This window comes from Lissotriton helveticus, chromosome 9, assembly GCF_964261635.1.
Source record: "Lissotriton helveticus chromosome 9, aLisHel1.1, whole genome shotgun sequence".
In the NCBI taxonomy this organism is placed as follows: domain Eukaryota; kingdom Metazoa; phylum Chordata; class Amphibia; order Caudata; family Salamandridae; genus Lissotriton; species Lissotriton helveticus.
The window spans coordinates 1080172001-1080195459 of NC_136070.1; the positions used below are offsets into that span (position 1 = coordinate 1080172001).

Here is a 23459-nt window from a genome sequence, read left to right on the forward strand (position 1 = left end):
CGCGTACATCGACACCACTATCTTGTAGTTCGGGAAGCACACACCTTCATTGCCATGGTATTCCCTTAAAGCGCAAGCCAAAGGCTCTGCCACCAGAGCATACAGGAGAGGCGAGAGTGGACACCCCTGCCTAGTTCCTCTAGTAATCATAAAGGAGTCCGTAACTAGGTAATTTATTCTAATTCGAGCCCGCGGTCTGCAGAATAGAGCCCCTATCATCTGTAGAAAAGGCTGTCCGAGTCCCATGCGCTGTAAAACCATCCTCATGAATGACCATTCCACTGAATCGAAGGCCTTTTCCATGTCTAGGAAGACTGCTATGGCCTTCCTATCTTGGCATACATGTTGCATCGTACCAAACACCGTTCGGATGTTGTACGTGAGGTTTCTGCTCGGAATGAAACCAGCTTGTTCCGGAGCTACTAGACTAGGCGCCAAGAGAGCCAACCGAGTGTCCAAAATCTTAGCAAACAAGTTTGGCATCTACATTCAGCAAAGACAGGGGCCTATAAGAACTACATGCCTCCCTGGGCTTACCCGGGAGGCATAGTGACTTGGGAATAGTGACAAACAGAGCCTCCCTCATTGATTCGGGCATGCAACCCTCAACACATATGTCGTCAAAAAGAGCGGACAAATGAGGAATTAGCTGATCTTGAAATGTTTTGTAAAAGCCCGCCGTCAAACCGTCTGCCCCCGGGGCGCTCCCAGACTTCATGCTTGCCAGAGCATCAATGATTTCGTCTCGTTCAATTGGTTGCATAAGGAATTCCCTGTCTGCGTTCGTTAGTACAGGGATCTCAATATGGACTAAGTAGTCCTCAATGTCGTCTGCAAGGTCCCCACCCTCAGTAGTGTACAGCTTCTCATAGTAAGTTTTAAATGCGGTAGCTATGTCGATTGGATCAGTTAGTGTTTCCCCGGTGTCAGATTTTAACTCTGTTATTTGTTGTCATTTTCTCCCTCCCCCTATGACCCTAGCCAACAGAGCACTAGGCCGATCACGTTCTCCATATACCCTAGCAGTGGCGTATTTTCCCATATGTTTGACCTCTGTCAGACTCGTCGTGGAATTCCGCCAGAAGTGTTTTTATTTCTTCGCCCATCTCACTATTAGCGCTCTCTACCTGCCTCTTCTCCAGGGCTGCCAGCTGTTTCTCAATTTCTGCCAGTCGTATTCGAATGGCTTTTAGTACACCTGAATGTTTGAGATCACCACACCTCGTATATATACACCTTAAAGGTCTCCCAAACAGTTTGAAAACTATCCACCGAACCTATATTAGTGTCAAAGAATATCTCAATTGCCTCCGCAATTTCCCCCCTGAACACCGGGTCTAGTAACGAATATGGCGGGAACCGCCAAGTGTATGGCGGGATGGCCGTACTCCTAGTATTCAGCCCCAAGAGTACAGGCGAGTGGTCTGAGTGTCCTAGGGAGTACACTACACTCACCTATCATGTCTAACTTGAGGGCAGGGATTAGCCAATAGTCAATCCTGGTGTGTGTGTCATGGTACGCAGAGTAGTGAGTGTAGCCCCCCTGTAGCGGATTGCGGGACCGCCAGGCGTCTTCCAAGCCCAGGCAAGTCATCGCACTCTGCAGTTCGACGGCTGCCGCCGCAGGTCTGCGATATGCGCCCGCAGACCTATCAAGGGCAGGATCTAGGGTGAGGTTCATGTCTCCCCCTCCCTCCCTCTCCGCCGCAAGCTTGAGTTGTGGTGTGATTAGGCGTGCTAAAACCTGTTGTCGAGGAACTCAGTGTGTATGCACTTGTACAGTAACAGTCACCCCTACTCAAAAACCTTCCCTCCCCCACCCACAGCAGACCAACCCCAACTCGGCCTCGCATGACACAACATCCCCCCGCAAACAGTCCCAGAATCCCCAAACTGTCCCCATGTGGAATCATTGGTGCTTACAGCGCAAGGGCAGAGGTAGCCAGGAGAGCAAATAACAGCACTGCACCAGAGTGCACCGCAATATCGCCCCTAACGCCATCACCCCTGTCGTATCGGTCAACATGAGCCTAAAGCGTACCACAGTGTACCTTAAATTGCCCCCCCCCCCCACCCCGAACCATCACTTTCACTCCCCCCAACAGTTGTTCGGGCTAAGGAGCAAAGTTGCTTGTACTGAATGCGGGAGCCACTACTGCTCCCGGCAGGTTTAGGGCTCCGGCTGGTGAACTGACAACTATGTAATGGAAAGATCTCACCCAGCTTTAGGTCGGAGAATCATCGGTAGGCCCCAGTATTTCTCTTAGTTCATTGCTGGATAGCGAGCAGAGTTCTCTGTGAAAGAAATAGACTCCAGTCCCTGCTTAAACAATCCACTGTACCACCGTTCCGCCTGCGGGAAGATCCACTTTTGAAATATGCAGCCTACTCCTGTTCGTCCAAATGGCTGTTATTGTCCTGGTCGCCATCTTGTCTCCTGGGGATGGTCCTGTGTTCCTTAGTCCATACCTTCAAGGATTTTTGGAGCTCTCTAGGGTCAGTGAAGAAGTGCGAGTGTCATTGTCTATTGATTCGCAGTTTGGCCGGGTAAAGCATGGCATAATCAAGCCCGAGGTCTCGGAGTTGCTTTTTGTATGGAGCGAAACGCCGCCGTTCCTCCTGCACTTTCGCAGTAAAGTCAGGGTATATAGAGATATCAGAACATTCGAACTGCACCTTCCCTTTCTCTCTCGCAACCCGCAAGGCCGTGACTGTCCCGATAATTCAAAAGTTTCACAATGATTGGTCTCGGGGGGGGGGGGGGGGGGGGGGGGGGGGGGGGCGTGCGCGGGCCTAACGTGCGATGCGCTCTCTCCACAATGAACATGGGCGAGAAAATGTCGTCTCCCAGCAGGGTGGTCAGCAGTTTCTCCACAAACAGTTAAATTCTTTCGGTTTGCGTCGTCTCTGCAATCCCCGTGATGCGTATGTTGGAGCGTCTCGAGCGGGCTTCTAAGTCTTCTGACTTATCTTGTATGACCTGGAGAAGTCTCCCGATCTGCTTTCGATAGTTATCTAGTTCCGTCTGTGCTTCTTCTACTTCGGTCAGATGCCTCTCGGACATGTCAAGACGCTCCGCATGTTTGTCCACCCTCTCTGACACTCTGACATACGATCCATGCGGTATGTGAGGGCATCGGTCTTAGTGCCTATCGACGCCACGCTGTCCTGGAGGCCCTTCTCCATGGTCACCAGCAGATCTTTGATGTCTTCATATATGGAGCCCTCCAGGCCTTCCTTCTGCTGCGTTGGCTCAGGCTCTTGTGATGATGGAGTCCTCGATCGCCACTGGTCGAACACTAGCTTGGTCTGTGTTTTGTCGCCTTTTCCCATGACGGCCTGCTAGGGAGCCGGGTGGTAGGCCTCACAGCACGTGGTCAAGGGTTGTCCGCGTTGTAGTCCGGCCGCTGGCCACGCTTCAGACTGCTCCGGTGGTTCCGATAGCGTCTCCAATTCTCTACACCCGCAGGCTTTAGTGACCCATCTCAAAATGTGGCGTGGAAGGCGGTGTGCGTTTACTCAGCCCGGCGCCCTCCTCTGCCGCTGAGCGTTTCTCATCCGCACTGCGCCTCACAACGGAGTAGGCGAAAAACGCGGGCAGCCCGTCCACACCGCACTCCAAGTAAGTGCCAAAAACGCCCTTGTGATAGGTAGGGTCACCGTGGTGTATTTTGGGGCGTGCCAGGTCCCACCACTGCATGCAGCGCTCCGTCTCGTCCCCCTGCACGCGTCCTGGGTAGATTTGTGGTGAGGCACCCCAAGCGTCCGCCGCAGTGCAGAGCATAAATGTGGGCGCTAGATCAGCTCCTCATGGCGAAGCCTTCGAGGGCAGTAGTCCCGAGGCCCACTGGCGTCCCCCGAGATGCTGGCCGATTACGCAGCACAGACGCCAGGCATTCAGCACCTAGCACCCACCACACAGCTCCACCGAGGCACCCACCACACAGCTCCACCGAACGACCCACCACACAGCTCCACCGATGCACCCACCACACAGCTCCACCGATGCAGCCACCACACAGCTCCACCGACACAGCTCCACCGATGCACCCACCACCCAGGTCCACCGATGCACCCAGCTCCACCGACACAGCTCCACCGATGCACCCACCACACAGCTCCACCGATGCACCCAGCTCCACCGATGCACACAGCTCCACCGACACAGCTCCACCGATGCACCCACCACACAGCTCCACCGATGCACCCATCACACAGCTCCACCGATGCACCCATCACACAGCTCCACCGATGCACCCAGCTCCACCGACACAGCTCCACCGAAGCACCCACCACACAGCTCTACAGCTGCACCCACCACCCAGCTCCACCGATTCACCCACCACCCAGCTCTACAGATGCACCCATCACACAGCTCCACCGATGCACCCAGCTCCACCGACACAGCTCCACCGATGCACCCACCACCCAGCTCCACCGATGCAACCACACAGCTCCACCGACATAGCTCCACCGATGCCCCACCACACAGCTCCACTGATGCACCCACCACACAGCTCCACCGAGGCACCGACCACACAGCTCCACCGAGGCACCGACCACACAGCTCCACCGAGGCACCGACCACACAGCTCCACCAATGCACCCACCACACAGCTCCACCTATGCACCCACCACACAGCTCCACCGAGGCACCCACTACACAGCTCAACAGATGCACCCACCACACAGCTGCATCTACACAGCTCCACCGATGCACCCACCACACAGCTCCACCGATGCACCCACCACCCAGCTCCACCGATGCACCCACCACACAGCTCCACTAATGCACCCACCACACAGCTCCACTGATGCACCCACCACACAGCTCCACCAATGCACCCACCACACAGCTCCACCGATGCTCCACCAATGCACCCACCACACCCACTAAGCTCCACCGATGCACCCATCACACAGCTTCACCGATGCACCCATCACACAGCTTCACCGATGCACCCACCGCACAGCTCCACCAATGCACCCACCACACAGCTCCACCGATGCTCCAACTAAGCTCCACCAATGCACCCACCACACAGCTCCACCAATGCACCCACGAAGCTCCACCGATGCACCCACCACACAGCTTCACCGAGGCACCCACCACAGAGCTCCACCGAGGCACCCACCACACAGCTCCACTGATGCACCCACCACACAGCTCCACAGATGCACCCATCACACAGCTTCACCGATGCACCCACCACAGAGCTACACCGAGGTACCCACCACACAGCTCCACTGATGCACCCACCAGACAGTTCCACCAATGCACCCACCACACAGCTCCACCGATGCTCCAACTAAGCTCCACCAATGCACCCACCACACAGCTTCACCGATGCACCCACCACAGAGCTCCACCGAGGCACCCACCAGAGAGCTCCACTGATGCACCCACCACACAGCTCCACTGATGCACCCACCACACAGCTCCACTGATGCACCCACCACACAGCTCCACCGATGCAGCCACCACACAGCTCCACCGATGCACCCACCACCCAGCTCTACCGATGCACCCACCACCCAGCTCCACCGACACAGCTCCACCGATGCACCCTCCACACAGCTCCACCGATGCACCCACCACACAGCTCCACCAAGGCACCCACCATACAGCTCCACCAAGGCACCCACCACACAGCTCCACCAAGGCACCCACCACACAGCTCCACCGATGCACCCACTACACAGCTCCACCGAGGCACCCACTACACAGCTCCACCGAGGCACCCACCACACAGCTCCACAGATGCACCCACCACACAGCTCCACAGATGCACCCACCACACAGCTCCACCTATGCACCCACCACACAGCTCCACCGATGCACCCACCACACAGCTCCACAGATGCACCCACCACCCAGCTCCACCGATGCACCCAGCTCCACCGACACAGCTCCACCGATGCACCCACCACACAGCTCCACCGATGCACCCATCACACAGCTTCACCGATACACCCACCACAGAGCTCCACCGAGGCACCCACCACACAGCTCCACTGATGCACCCACCACACAGCTCCACCAATGCACCCACCACACAGCTCCACCGATGCTCCAACTAAGCTCCACCAATGAACCCACCACACAGCTCCACCAATGCACCCACTAAGCTCCACCGATGCAGCCACCACACAGCTTCACCGAGGCACCCACCACAGAGCTCCACCGAGGCACCCACCACACAGCTCCACCGATGCACCCACCACACAGCTCCACAGATGCACCCATCACACAGCTTCACCGATGCACCCACCACAGAGCTCCACCGAGGCACCCACCACACAGCTCCACTGATGCACCCACCACACAGTTCCACCAATGCACCCACCACACAGCTCCACCGATGCTCCAAATAAGCTCCACCAATGCACCCACCACACAGCTCTGCCGATGCACCCACTAAGCTCCACCGATGCACCCACCACACAGCTTCACCGATGCACCCACCACACAGCTCCACCGAGGCACCCACCACACAGCTCCACCGATGCACCCACCACACAGCTCCACTGATGCACCCACCACACAGCTCCACCAATGCACCCACCACACAGCTCCACCAATGCACCCACTAAGCTCCACCGATGCACCCACCACACAGCTTCACCGAGGCACCCACCACAGAGCTCCACCGAGGCACCCACCACACAGCTCCACTGATGCACCCACCACACAGCTCCACAGATGCACCCACCACACAGCTCCACCGATGCACCCACCACAGAGCTCCACCGAGGCACCCACCACACAGCTCCACTGATGCACCCACCACACAGTTCCACCAATGCACCCACCACACAGCTCCACCGATGCTCCAACTAAGCTCCACCAATGCACCCACCACACAGCTTCACCGATGCACCCACCACAGAGCTCCACCGAGGCACCCACCAGAGAGCTCCACTGATGCACCCACCACACAGCTCCACTGATGCACCCACCACACAGCTCCACTGATGCACCCACCACACAGCTCCACTGATGCACCCACCACACAGCTCCACCGATGCAGCCACCACACAGCTCCACCGATGCACCCACCACCCAGCTCTACCGATGCACCCACCACCCAGCTCCACCGACACAGCTCCACCGATGCACCCTCCACACAGCTCCACCGATGCACCCACCACACAGCTCCACCAAGGCACCCACCATACAGCTCCACCAAGGCACCCACCACACAGCTCCACCAAGGCACCCACCACACAGCTCCACCAAGGCACCCACCACACAGCTCCACCAAGGCACCCACCACACAGCTCCACCGATGCACCCACCACACAGCTCCACCGATGCACCCACCACACAGCTCCACCGATGCACCCACCACACAGCTCCACCGATGCACCCACCACACAGCTCCACTGATGCACCCACCACACAGCTCCACCGATGCACCCACCACACAGCTCCACCGATGCACCCACCACACAGCTCCACAGATGCACCCACCACCCAGCTCCACCGATGCACCCAGCTCCACCGACACAGCTCCACCGATGCACCCACCACACAGCTCCACCGATGCACCCATCACACAGCTTCACCGATGCACCCACCACAGAGCTCCACCGAGGCACCCACCACACAGCTCCACTGATGCACCCACCACACAGTTCCACCAATGCACCCACCACACAGCTCCACCGATGCTCCAACTAAGCTCCACCAATGCACCCACCACACAGCTCCGCCGATGCACCCACTAAGCTCCACTGATGCACCCACCACACAGCTCCACCGAGGCACCCACCACACAGCTCCACCGATGCACCCACCACACAGCTCCACTGATGCACCCACCACACAGCTCCACTGATGCACCCACCACACAGCTCCACTGATGCACCCACCACACAGCTCCACCGATGCACCCACCACACAGCTCCACCGATGCACCCACCACACAGCTCCACCGATGCACCCACCACACAGCTCCACCGAGGCACCCACCACACAGCTCCACAGAACGACCCACCACACAGCTCCACCGATGCAGCCACCACACAGCTCCACCGATGCACCCACCACCCAGCTCTACCGATCCACCCAGCTCCACCGACACAGCTCCACCGATGCACCCTCCACACAGCTCCACCGATACACCCACCACACAGATCCACCGATGCACCCACCACACAGATCCACCGAGGCACCCACCACACAGCTCCACCAAGGCACCCACCACACAGCTCCACCGATGCACCCACCACACAGCTCCACTGATGCACCCACCACACAGCTCCACAGATGCACCCACCACACAGCTCCACAGATGCACCCACCACACAGCTCCACAGATGCACCCACCACACAGCTCCACCGATGCACCCACCACACAGCTCCACCGAGGCACCCACCACCCAGCTCCACCGATGCACCCACCACCCAGCTCCACCGACTTAGCTCCACCGATGCACCCACCACACAGCTCCACCGAGGCACCCACCATACAGCTCCACCGAGGCACCCACCATACAGCTCCACCGAGGCACCCACCACACAGCTCCACCGAGGCACCCACCACACAGCTCCACCTAGGAACCCACCACACAGCTCCACCGAAGCACCCACCACACAGCTCCACCGAAGCACCCACCACACAGCTCCACCGAAGCACCCACCACACAGCTTCACCGAAGCACCCACCACACAGCTCCACAGATGCACCCAGCTCCGCCGAGGCACCCACCGCACAGCTCCGCCAAGGCACCCACTACACAGCTCCACCGATGCACCCACCACACAGCTACACAGATGCACCCACCACACAGCTCCACCGAAGCACCCACCAACAGCTCCGCCGAGGCACCCACCACACAGCTCCACTGATGCAACCACACAGCTCTACCGACACAGCTCCACCGATGCACCCACCACAAAGCTCCACCGATGCCCCCACCACACAGCTCCACCGCTGCCCGCAACACACAGCTCCACCGCTGCCCGCAACACACAGCTCCACCGATGCACCCACCACACAGCTCCACCGATGCACCCACCACACAGCTCCACCGATGCACCCACCACACAGCTCCACCAAGGCACCCACCACACAGCTCCACCGATGCACCCACCACACAGCTCCACCGATGCACCCACCACCCAGCTCCACCGATGCAACCACACAGCTCCACCGACATAGCTCCACCGATGCCCCCACCACACAGCTCCACTGATGCACCCACCACACAGCTCCACTGATGCACCCACCACACAGCTCCACCGAGGCACCCACCACACAGCTCCACCAAGGCACCCACCACACAGCTCCACCGAGGCACCCACCACACAGCTCCAACGAGGCACCGACCACACAGCTCCACCGAGGCACCTACCACACAGCTCCACCAATGCACCCACCACACAGCTCCACCTATGCACCCACCACACAGCTACACCGAGGCACCCACTACACAGCTCAACAGATGCACCCACCACACAGCTCCATCTACACAGCTCCACCGATGCACCCACCACACAGCTCCACCGATGCACCCACCACCCAGCTCCACCGATGCACCCACCACACAGCTCCACCGATGCACCCACCACACAGCTCCACTGATGCACCCACCACACAGCTCCACCGATGCACCCACCACACAGCTCCACCAATGCACCCACCACACAGCTCCACCGATGCTCCACCAATGCACCCACCACACCCACTAAGCTCCACCGATGCACCCATCACACAGCTTCACCGATGCACCCACCACAGAGCTCCACCGAGGCACCCACCACACAGCTCCACTGATGCACCCACCACACAGCTCCACCAATGCACCCACCACACAGCTCCAACTAATCTCCACCAATGCACCCACCACACAGCTCCACGAATGCACCCACTAAGCTCCACCGATGCACCCACCACACAGCTTCACCGAGGCACCCACCACAGAGCTCCACCGAGGCACCCACCACAGAGCTCCACCGAGGCACCCACCACACAGCTCCACCGAGGCACCCACCACACAGCTCCACCGAGGCACCCACCACACAGCTCCACCGAGGCACCGACCACACAGCTCCACCGAGGCACCTACCACACAGCTCCACCTATGCACCCACCACACAGCTCCACCTATGCACCCACCACACAGCTACACCGAGGCACCCACTACACAGCTCAACAGATGCACCCACCACACAGCTCCATCTACACAGCTCCACCGATGCACCCACCACACAGCTCCACCGATGCACCCACCACCCAGCTCCACCGATGCACCCACCACACAGCTCCACTGATGCACCCACCACACAGCTCCACCGATGCACCCACCACACAGCTCCACCAATGCACCCACCACACAGCTCCACCGATGCTCCACCAATGCACCCACCACACCCACTAAGCTCCACCGATGCACCCATCACACAGCTTCACCGATGCACCCACCACAGAGCTCCGCCGAGGCACCCACCACACAGCTCCACTGATGCACCCACCACACAGCTCCACCAATGCACCCACCACACAGCTCCAACTAATCTCCACCAATGCACCCACCACACAGCTCCACGAATGCACCCACTAAGCTCCACCGATGCACCCACCACACAGCTTCACCGAGGCACCCACCACACAGCTCCACCGAGGCACCCACCACAGAGCTCCACCGAGGCACCCACCACACCGCTCCACCGATGCACCCACCACACAGCTCCACCGATGCACCCACCACACAGCTCCACAGATGCACCCATCACACAGCTTCACCGATGCACCCACCACAGAGCTCCACCGAGGCACCCACCACACAGCTCCACTGATGCACCCACCACACAGTTCCACCAATGCACCCACCACACAGCTCCACCGATGCTCCAACTAAGCTCCACCAATGCACCCACCACACAGCTCTACCGATGCACCCACTAAGCTCCACCGATGCACCCACCACACAGCTTCACCGATGCAGCCACCACACAGCTCCACCGATGCACCCACCACCCAGCTCTACCGATGCACCCAGCTCCACCGACACAGCTCCACCGATGCACCCTCCACACAGCTCCACCGATGCACCCACCACACAGCTCCACCGAGGCACCCACCATACAGCTCCACCAAGGCACCCACCACACAGCTCCACCAAGGCACCCACCACACAGCTCCACCGATGCACCCACCACACAGCTCCACCGAGGCACCCACCACACAGCTCCACAGATGCACCCACCACACAGCTCCACAGATGCACCCACCACACAGCTCCACCGATGCACCCACCACACAGCTCCACCGATGCACCCACCACACAGCTCCACCGATGCACCCACCACACAGCTCCACAGATGCACCCACCACACAGCTCCACCGAGGAACCCACCACACAGCTCCGCCGAGGCACCCACCACACAGCTCCACTGATGCACCCACCACACAGCTCCACCGATGCTCCAACTAAGCTCCACCAATGCACCCACCACACAGCTCCACCAATGCACCCACTAAGCTCTACCGATGCACCCACCACACAGCTTCACCGATGCACCCACCACAGAGCTCCACCGAGGCACCCACCACAGAGCTCCACCAAGGCACGCACCACAGAGCTCCACCGAGGCACCCACCACACAGCTCTACCGAGGCACCCACCACACAGCTCTACCGAGGCACCCACCACACAGCTCTACTGAGGCACCCACCACACAGCTCCACCGAGGCACCCACCACACAGCTCCACCAATGCACCCACCACACAGCTCCACCGATGCACCCACCACACAGCTCCACCTACACAGCTCCACCGATGTACCCACCACACAGCTCCACCGAGGCACCCACCACACAGCTCCACCGAACGACCCACCACACAGTTTCACCGATGCACCCACCACACAGCTCCACCGATGCAGCCACCACACAGCTCCACCGACACAGCTCCACCGATGCACCCACTACCCAGCTCCACCCACCAGCCAGCTCCACCTACACAGCTCCACCGATGCACCCAACACACAGTTCCACCGATGCACCCACCACACAGCTCCACCGATGCACCCACCATACAGCTCCACCGAGGCACCCACCATACAGCTCCACCGAGGCACCCACCACACAGCTCCACCGAGGCACCCACCACACAGCTCCACCGAGGCACCCACCACACAGCTCCACCGAGGCACCCACCACACAGCTCTACCGATGCACCCACTAAGCTCCACCGAGGCACCCACCACACAGCTCCACTGATGCACCCACCACACAGCTCCACCGATGCTCCAACTAAGCTCCACCAATGCACCCACCACACAGCTCCACCAATGCACCCACTAAGCTCTACCGATGCACCCACCACACAGCTCCACCGAGGCACCCACCACAGAGCTCCACCGAGGCACCCACCACACAGCTCCACCGAGGCACCCACCACACAGCTCCACCGAGGCACCCACCACTCAGCTCCACCGAGGCACCCACCACACAGCTCCACCAATGCACCCACCACACAGCTCCACCGATGCACCCACCACACAGCTCCACCTACACAGCTCCACCGATGTACCCACCACACAGCTCCACCGATGCACCCACCACACAGCTCCACCGAGGCACCCACCACACAGCTCCACCGAACAACCCACCACACAGCTTCACCGATGCACCCACCACACAGCTCCACCGATGCAGCCACCACACAGCTCCACCGACACAGCTCCACCGATGCACCCACTACCCAGCTCCACCGATGCACCCACCAGCCAGCTCCACCGACACAGCTCCACCGATGCACCCAACACACAGTTCCACCGATGCACCCACCACCCAGCTCCACCGAGGCACCCACCACACAGCTCCGCCGAGGCACCCACCACACAGCTCCACCGATGCACCCACCACACAGCTCCACCGATGCTCCAACTAAGCTCCACCAATGCACCCACCACACAGCTCCACCAATGCACCCACTAAGCTCTACCGATGCATCCACCACACAGCTCCACCGAGGCACCCACCACACAGCTCCACCGAGGCACCCACCACACAGCTCCACCAATGCACCCACCACACAGCTCCACCGATGCACCCACCACACAGCTCCACCTACACAGCTCCACCGATGTACCCACCACACAGCTCCACCGATGCACCCACCACACAGCTCCACCGACGCACCCACCACACAGCTCCACCGATGGAGCCACCACACAGCTCCACCGATGCACCCACCACACAGCTCCACCTACACAGCTCCACCGATGTACCCACCACACAGCTCCACCGATGCACCCACCACACAGCTCCACCGACGCACCCACCACACAGCTCCACCGATGGAGCCACCACACAGCTCCACCGACACAGCTCCACCGATGCACCCACTACCCAGCTCCACCGATGCACCCACCAGCCAGCTCCACCGACACAGCTCCACCGATGCACCCAACACACAGTTCCACCGAGGCACCCACCATACAGCTCCACCGAGGCACCCACCATACAGCTCCACCAAGGCACCCACCACACAGCTCCACCGAGGCACCCACCACACAGCTCCACCGAGGCACCCACCACACAGCTCCACCGAGGCACCCACCACACAGCTCCACCGAGGCACCCACCACCCAGCTCCACCGATGCACCCACCACCCAGCTCCACCGATGCACCCACCACACAGCTCCACCGATGCACCCACCACACAGCTCCACCGATGCACCCACCACACAGCTCCACCGATGCACCCACCACACAGCTCCACCGAGGCACCCTCCATACAGCTCCACCAAGGCACCCACCATACAGCTCCACCAAGGCACCCACCACACAGCTCCACAGATGCACCCACCACACAGCTCCACAGATGCACCCACCACACAGCTCCACCGAAGCACCCACCACACAGCTCCACCGAAGCACCCACCACACAGCTCCACCGAAGCACCCACCACACAGCTCCACCGAAGCACCCACCACACAGCTCCACCGATGCACCCACCACACAGCTCCACCGATGCACCCACCACCCAACTCCGCCGATGCACCCACCACTCAGCTCCGCCGAGGCACCCACCACACAGCTCCACCGATGCACCCACCACACAGTTCCACTGATGCTCCACCAATGCACCCACCACACAGCTCCACCAATGCACCCTCTAAGCTCCACCGGTGCACCCACCACACAGCTCCACATAGGCACCCACCACACAGCTCCACCGATGCACCCACCACACAGCTCCACCGATGCACCCACCACACAGCTCCACCGATGCACCCACCTCACAGCTCCACCGATGCACCCACCACACAGCTCCACCACCGATGCACCCACCACACAGCTCCACCGATGCACCCACCACACAGCTCCACCGATGCACCCACCACACAGCTCCACCGATGCACCCACCCCACAGCTCCACGGAACGACCCACCCCACAGCTCCACCGATGCACCCACCCCACAGCTCCACCGATGCAGCCACCACACAGCTCCACTGACACAGCCACCGATGCACCCACCACCCAACTCCACCGATTCACCCACCACACAGCTCCACCGACACAGCTCCACCGATGCACCCACCACAAAGCTCCACCGATGCACCCACCACACAGCTCCACCGATGCACCCACCACACAGCTCCACCGAGGCACCCACCATACAGCTCCACCTATGCACCCACCACACAGCTCCACCTATGCACCCACCACACAGCTCCACCTATGCACCCACCACCCAGCTCCACTGAGGCACCCACCACACAGCTCCACCGAAGCACCCACCACACAGCTCCACCGATGCACCCACCACACAGCTTCACCGATGCACCCACCACACAGCCCCACCGAGGCACCCACCACACAGCTCCACCGATGCACCCACTAAGCTCCACCAATGCACCCACCACACAGCTCCACCAATGCACCCACTAAGCTCCACCGATGCACACACCACTCAGCGCAACCACAGCATCACTCAGCACCACCACTGCATCACTCAGCACCACCACTGCATCACTCAGCACCACCACTGCATCACTCAGCGCAACCACAGCATCACTCAGCGCAACCACAGCATCACTCAGCGCAACCACAGCATCACTGGTTCAAATATGTTCTTTCAATGTTTCAAGCTGTTTTCAAGCTTTCATGCTTTATTACAAATCACAAAAAGATGTTAATGTTTCACTTCTCTTCTTGGATTTTCGTCACAATAAAAAACACTGAACATAGTGTTCACAAAAGTTATTTACAAAAGTTTAAGCTATTGCCATTACAAATAAAATAAATTATTTAAATATTAATTATTTAAAAAAATTAAAAGCCATTGTTATTTGTAATATCAATACATCTAAGTCACGTAAATACAAAACATGTTGCATTACAAATGCTATAGGTGTTTGCGAAAGTTATAACTATTGGCATTGTAAATGACAAAGCTATTAATTTAGCTATTTTAAAAAATAACACATAAATAAAAAAAAAATTCATTTATAAGACCGATAGGTCAAACTTTCCTAATGCGAGCCCTATTGCATTTCCAATGCTTGTTTAGTTTTGGGGCATCGATGTCTTTAACCCCCTTGAGGTGGGCAATCAGTGCTTTGACGAAGAGACCAAATAGGGTGGGTGCCAACACACACCACTGTCTTACTCCTCTCTTGAATTTAGATGTTAAGCCTCCCCATTTACCACTCCTAACTTGGGAAAAATTATCCGAATTAAGTCTCCTAATGATGTTAAGATATGCTGGCATCCCCATATCCTCCAATACTTCCCAAAGTATTTGACGGGGTACGAAGTCGAAGGCCGTTTTAAGGTCAACAAAAATTAAGTAGAGGCTGCCACCCTCTACTCTCACAGTTTTCCAATGCAAAAGTTGGAGCCTTAGTAACTGGTCGACCGTGAATTTCTTTTCCCTAAAACCGGCCTGATAGGGGCTCAGGATCAGCTGTTCCTCCATCCAGATCTGGAGCCGATCGAGAATGATACGTGCAAATAGTTTTTTACTTACATCGATCAGGCTGATCGGACGATAGTTTGCCCGGAATAGTGGGGATCCTTTCTTGAACAGTGGTATAATCTCAGTACCCACCCAGGTATCCGGTAATTTAGAACCCTGAAGTATAGCGTTGAACAACTAACAGAGATATGGCACCCATATCTCTGTTTGGTCCTTGTAAAGATCTCCAGGGATTTTATCGAGGCCAGGCGCCTTACCTACTGGGAGCCTTTTTACAGCAAGTTCGACCTCCATCAATGTTATTTTAGTATCTAATTTTTCATTGTTGGTATAGACTAAGGGAGGATTATCGGGGAAGCAATTTGATGCCTCATCGGTATTCTGTGACAAAGGCTGTGCAGAGGGATCATAAAAGGGATTAACTTCTACCGGAGGGGCATACAGCATCTGTTCAACCCATCTCTCCGGTGCGATATTTGGATCATCAGCATTTTGTCCATCCGTACTGCCAGATCGTACTATTGTCCAGAATACCCTCATATCCCTACTCCCCAGGGCATTTTTTATGGCTTCCCATTTGCTATTTTCCCAGTTCTGTTTGGCCTCGGTTAGCACTTTCATGTACTCTAATCTCCTGCATTTTATTAGTGGTCTTTTCAGGGTTTTAATTGAGTCCAGGAGTTCCCCCTTGGCTTTCTTACAGTTGGATTCGAACCAAGTAGAGGCCATCCTATACTTCCTGGGTTTAACCATTGGTGGATTTAATAATTCAGCGAGGGCAGTCACTAGACCTGTGTGCATATTGTAAATTTGATTAAAGAACAATTCCTGCCCATGGTCTAAATGACCACTTAGTTCAAAGAACACCTGATGGACAACTTGGTAAAGGGAACTCATTTTATCTGGTGACGTTTTCACCGTTAGCCATTTAAGCCTTCTTCTGTTGTTTGAAAGAAGGGGTGTCCCTCAGTTATCCACTCTATCCCCCATATTTAAACCCATCTCAGGAAGGCTTATGTCAAGTACCAAAGCATTATGGTCACTATCGTGACGTGGGAGAACCACAAAGTCAATGACCTTAGTCCAAATCCTTACCTCTACCATGATGTAATCTCTGCGGCAAAACTGACCCGGGCGGTTAAAAGTAGCATTACCCTCCAGGTCAGATTGGGCACGGCCATTACAGGCTCTCAAAGAGTGAGCCATAGTGATAAAAATTCATTTGAAGAGCTAGTGGTGTCCATGCCTTAATCAGAGGTATTTGAAGATCTGGAATGGACCAAAGCGAATCCTCCTCGCTAGTAATAGAATCTATGATTCCCGGCAGTGGCTCATATTGGCAGTTGAAATCCCCTGCGACAATGTTATGTTAATATAAGCTTGTAAAGCGCTATATCACCCCGAAGTATCTAAGTGCTAACAATCAAAGTGCTCTCCCCCTGTACTGTAGAAATAAAATTATCTAAGATATCCAATGTTGGTGATTCTTTCCCCATCCTAGTGGGACGGGAATAGAAGTTAATAAGGATCACACTAAATTTGGACAAGAAGGAAAGTCTAATACATTGCAGATCTAGGGTTGGGGTATCTAGTTGCGCACTGTGCATCCTAAGTGCGAACCAGTCAGGATGGATATACCCCCAAACAGTCTACCAGTCTCACACATCGAATTCAGATTATTGACTGACAAAAAGCCCAGCCTAAAGAAATGTTCCCTGGCCCAGGTCTCCTGGAACAGGCAGACCTCAAACTGATCTATAAAAAGTCCCCAATCGGGGCAGGATAATTTATTAGAGAGCCCTGCCACGTTCCAGGACAGGATAAGTTTATTATCAAATGTCATCTGTCCTCTACCATTATCAGTTGAGATCATTGTAACTGTAGCTGGTTCAATGGGAGGGCTAATATTATTTTCACTAACAGAATTGATAGTTTCATTCTCCTTGTGTGGCCCAACAGGCAGAGCAAAAGATGACTGATGTAATCCTTCAGTTGCACCATGCCCTATTACATCCAAAGTTATTGGAGTATCCCTATTATGTAGGTTGATTCCAGTCCCAGAGATACTAATCTGACCATTATGGGTGGATGTATCAGGGGGCTTAATGAATATCTACCTGTATTTAAGGCATCCAGCCTTCCCAGTCAATCTACGTCCTCCAGTGGGGCATATCGATTAGATACAGGGATACTAAAGAGAGGAAGATTTTGATGGGAGCTATTAGGAGTGATATAAGAATTCATACCCCGTCTTTCGTAATCATTGGAAAACTGAGAGATGCCCACCCTCCGGGAACATGGGTAGAAAAAATCTAGGGTGAGGGCTCTGATAGTCGTGGGATGATCCATAGGGAACGAGGATTGAAATGCTAGTCTTTGGGTCATTTCTGGGTGTCTAAAATTAATAATCACACAATCCCCACGGATGGACTTATGTGTGGGGCCCACCCAAGCAACCCTCCTTACCATCAAAATCTCACCTGCCTTATCATATGGGAATTGCTTCTTTTTAGCCAGCCAAAACAGAATCTTATTGCATAGTTCTAGCTGCGATTCTTTATGCTCTTTCTTAAGTTCCGGTATTCCTGCCAGAATAATTACATAGGGGACAGCCTCAGGTAAGTGATAAATGGGACCACAATGAAAGCAAGCGGAGCCCCGCGGCCGTGAAAGTGAAAGCTGACCCAAAACAGATGGCAGCCTGCGCGCCGCTACGGGGGCCCGAGAGCAAAACGCTCTGGGAGTGAACATTTCCCAAGAAGCTGGGACCACCACACGCCTTTGGCCAATTGCGTACTAAACCCAGATGCAAATGCCAATCGCGTGTGAGCACCAGATGCACAAGCTTCTACAGAAGCTGAAGTAATTTCAAGAGGTCGATTTCCTATGAAGCGCAAGTGCTCTGCCATAGGCTCGACCTAAAAATAAAAGCGATATTTAACCCTATCTTGCCATTCTAAATCCCAGGAGAAGACGCAAGGGCATCATGATCACCTTTGAGATCTCTGGGCATGGAGCAGATCCCTCAGCTGATTTGCCACCTCGAGTTTCCCAGCCATCGAGGATGCCGCAGCAGATTTAAATCTTCAAGGAGGCCATGCTTTCAGTTACCTCTTGAGTGCCTTCGGGCCCTAAGAAACTGTAGGGGCCCCAAGTGGTACTGCTCACGGCAGATCCAGCCCTCTGTGTCATCTGACCCAGTGAGACCCACCTTGGGCCCTATTCTGGCACCAGTACAGGCTTCCACCTCCTCTCCAGGACCTGCTCTGGTCTCTTCCACATCTGCATTGTCTATGCCACTGGCGCAGGAAGAGGACCCAGTACTGAAACCAGTGCTGACTGTCAAGCACTGAACTGGCTTCAGGTCGATTTCGACAGATGTGTTACGAGATTACAAAAGTGCAGCCGGTCATCATATACCCGACTCTGACTTTACTTTACCAGGGTGTACAGACCAGCAGAAACTGCACTATCTTTTTGGCTCCAATTCGGGATCATGGACAACCCAGTCCACTTCACTACACAGATGCTTTTTACATGAACTTACAAGAAGCTAGTTTCCTTAACACTAGCTACCATCAGTTAAGACCAAACAGTTGTCCTCTCAGACATTTTGCAGCCTGGCCCAACTACTTCTGAGACATTTCTCCCTATTAACAAGTAGCGTTTTCACCATCCTTATTTTCAATTAAATTAAACATACATTAAGGAACTTCCCACCCATCAAAACAGGAAGAGATACTATGTTGGTTGGACCTCAAAAGGGCTTTGAGTTTTTACCTTGATAGTACCAAGGAACCCTGTGTGAGCAATCTGGTTTTTATGGTTCTCTGAGGAGAAATAGACGGTTGTGCATTAGAGGACCATGTCTAGGTGAATAGTTCTCTGCATCAAGATCTGCTTTGCACTGGCCAAGAAGCGGCACCCAGAAGGTCAGAGAGCTGAATCTACCAGGGATAAGGCTGCTACTACTGTGTTGGTTTGTGGTGTGCCTGTCCTTAACTGCCAGGCTGAGACATAGGCGCTTATGCAAGCATCGACAGCCAGAAAGGCACTTTGTTTGTTTTGTCCTGTAGTACTTTTTTGTCTGAGTCCACTCCTCAGACCCTCCACCTGGGGAGGTTATGCTTTGGTGCCTTTCCTGACTTGAGTAATAAACAGTGGTGTCCATCTCAAGCTACTTAACTTTGGTAACAGTTTTTCTGGTGGATACTCTATCTGCAAATTCCGTTCTGGCCCCTCACATCCCCATTTTGCACAGTGGCCTCACTTTAACTTCTAAAACGGTCCCAAGTTAGAGCATCTTACTATGCTGCTTTTACAAATGCTTTGGACATATGTTTGGATTCGCTCTTATTTACTGTATAAGTAACATTTACTCACTGTATAGTGCTCTGATATCCGCCAGGATCTTGTTCGCGCTCTATAAAACTTTCAAAATAAATAAAGTGCCTTGATAAAACTATAGACGAGGCATTTGGCAAAACAGGAACAGTTTCTTCAATTAAACAGTGTGGCCGGGAGAACAGTTACAAGCATAGTGTCTGAGGACTGTCTCAGTTTACAATCGGTCTAACATAGATTTTTATACAGTTCATTGGATGCAATAAAATGGTTCTGCCAGTTCTTTTTTGGGAAGGAATGCGGGCCGTTATCTTTGGAGCCATAAATTAATGTTTTAGATGAGGAATCCAGGTGGGTCTCGACACAACACGGCCAGTAGATAACGTGTCTAGATGTCCGGCATGGGGAGTTCGTGATCACTGCGTGTGCCTTTTCCTGATTGGCTAAGTGTTCCTAACTTCATGTATGTTATATAAGTTATAAGCTATGTTATAAGCTGTTTTGTAACGCGCTCAATTACTACCGGAGTATCCTGGCGCGGTATACCGCTGGGGAACCCGTCCTGGCTTTCCCTGTGGGATGGTCCCTACTGGGAGTCCCCAAGGTGAAGCCAGGCATCCCCGGCGTTGATGGGGCCGTTGTGGAGATTAGGCAAGCTATTGCCCAGAGTTGCCGAGTGGGACCTCTGGTTAGAGTAGGCACCGAGGCGAGAATTATCGAGTCCGCTGACCCTGGTCCACGACCCTGCCGCTTCGGGAATTGAACCCTGGTCCCAGGCCGACTCCTGCTTCCGGGTCTGCCGCCTCTAACCAGTGAGCCACACCACTCCACCTAACTTTATTGTGTTTTGGGAATGCGCGCACCCCTCTGGCCATGTGTGCTTAATTGGGGACATTCTCACCGGACCATTGTCGTGTTGCTGTGCCTATCTGTTGGGTTGACCTGGGATTTTCGGTTCGCACATTTGTCTGCTGGCTACATGAAACCCCACCTGTGATATGTCAATCAGTGTTTCGGGCCTAGATCTCAGGGCCTGTCTGACCACGTATTTCTGAGTTGGGGATGAAGTGGAGTTCACAACTGGTTAATTTGTCAATAAGGATGGCATTTCATTTTTGTACGTGAATAGATCGTTCTTCACATCGACTTTTTGAGTATTAACATTAGTATTCAGCACACTGGTACTAACATTTGTTCAAACTCCATGTCCGAGTGTACGGAAAGGGAAAAATAAAAAATTAACATTCGCATGCAGGGTTGGTGCTTATATGTGGTTCAGCTGCATCACTTCCGGGAGGAGGGAAGTGGGCGTTACAGACCTGACGGGAGCTACATAGCACTCCCTAGCGGCGCATGGGAGACTGCTGTTCTAAGGTGAGGAATCTGCATTTAGATAGAAAATCCACTTGAAAGAGCATTACAAACAACCTTTCAATTTGCACTCACTGCTGATCGAACTACAACATGGAAAGTGATTTGCAGGCTTTCTGGAAGGATGGTGTCTGGTTTCTCTACACCGGATGGCCATCAAAGATAGGAATGTCTTAGAAAAGCAAATATTTTGTAACTGACTATAGTTGAAAGATTTATATGACCAGCCTGAATTTATGAGGGTTAGGCCTAACATGCTTCACTTTTTCTTTCAGAACTGGGTCTCACCGACGGGCAGGAACTTGCAGTAGCTGATGTCACTACACCACAGACTGTGCTGTTCAAACTTCATTTTAGCACTTGAATCAGAAATACATTTTCGTCCCGGAAAACTACAAAATTATGAACACTTACTGGGTGCTCTAACTCCCTTGGCTTCTCTCCCCAGTAGTTCTAATGTTGCTGCAAATTTGATTTTTTGTGAATGACTTTTCACAATGTACTCTGTTGAAAGTGTTTCTTCAAGTGTTTTTCATACCGGTCCAGATTCATGAGGAAAACGGTGACATGCCATTCAAAGGTGGCTTTTCACATTTGACGAAATCGTTTTTCTGTCAAAGCCTGAACGCATTGTGATGGAACATGAGCATGTGTCTCCTTGTATTCGAGACCCTGCTTTATGCATCAGAACAGAATCTACTTCTAAGGAGTTTTTTTTTTTTAAATGTACAGCTCGGTGTCCTAATTTAAAAACGTTTGCAGGTAAAGGTGTATATAATGAACATATGTTAGTTTTATTTAATATGAATATCATTTGCACAAAAGTGCCAGTTAGGCAAAAATGTAAAGAATTCATTTTGAAAAATGTGTAAACAGACTTGAAAACGTGTCCATGAAAATACCAATATGGTACTTCTTAGATGTCAGACATTTTGCATATTATTGCAGTTCACGCCCTCATAGTATTAAGTTTCTTTACACAAATGAGAACTTTGAAGTCATTGGGTGTGTCTGTGCCAGTGGCTTGGAGGCATATTATCTTACTTTCACCGTTGGCATGACTTTCTGTCCTTTCTCCGTTGAGAGTACATGAACATTATGCATTGTTCAGCTTTACATTGTTCTCTGTTCATTTATTACCTCTATTAGTGAATATCCAACATTTCCACGGTTGTGTGGGAGAGTGCCGAAGCCAACCACCCACCCCTGTTTTAGTACATGAAGTCGAAATGTTCTGTGACCCAGATAAGCAGATCTCAAAGGTGTGCACACAGTCCAAGAGTTGCATTTTACCTAGTGACTTTCTCCGTGTAATTGCACTTTAAAGCATGCAGCTTTATTTTTAAATCCTTATCACTTCAGTGGTTAAAGCATTTATTAATAAAGACTTTAACTGTATGTTACAGCTTGGTGTGATATTCATGAATTGTTTGTTTTTGTTTTAAACACAATTTACAAAACGGTTTAGAAAGATCTGCCAAATCCATAATGTGTAAGAATGAATCCACATAACAATCCAATTTATTGAACGTAAAACTGGGGTGCTAGATTTTTATTGTTATTTTGTTTTATTCTTTCTTGACAAACATACACTCAGTGCTTAGTACATTGTGCCTGGCATCAGTGTTTGCATTACCTTTCATTCTCATCCGCCCTTGTAGCCACACAACTACAATTTTAAATGTACACTTAAGGAGGGCAATCACTTATTTTTACAAGACTTGGACTAGTGCTTCATTTCACAACTTAAATCTACAACGTTATCACACCTGCATGTCCTACAAAGTGATGTGCCTGCCATA

The 23459-nt window shown here is 53.9% G+C and overlaps 1 protein-coding gene across 3 annotated transcripts in view; it reads left to right on the plus strand.

The window, feature by feature from the left end:
• LOC144782233 (NEDD8-activating enzyme E1 catalytic subunit) overlaps window positions 1-23055 on the plus strand; it is a 241145-nt gene extending 218090 nt beyond the window's left edge. For all 3 annotated transcript variants that reach the window (XM_078661476.1, XM_078661474.1, XM_078661475.1), the window contains one exon: window positions 21933-23055. In XM_078661476.1, the coding sequence (XP_078517602.1) occupies window positions 21933-22021 (89 nt within the window). In that variant the 3' untranslated portion in view covers window positions 22022-23055. The remainder of the gene's footprint in view (window positions 1-21932) is intronic.
• The last annotated feature ends 404 nt before the right edge of the window (window positions 23056-23459 follow it).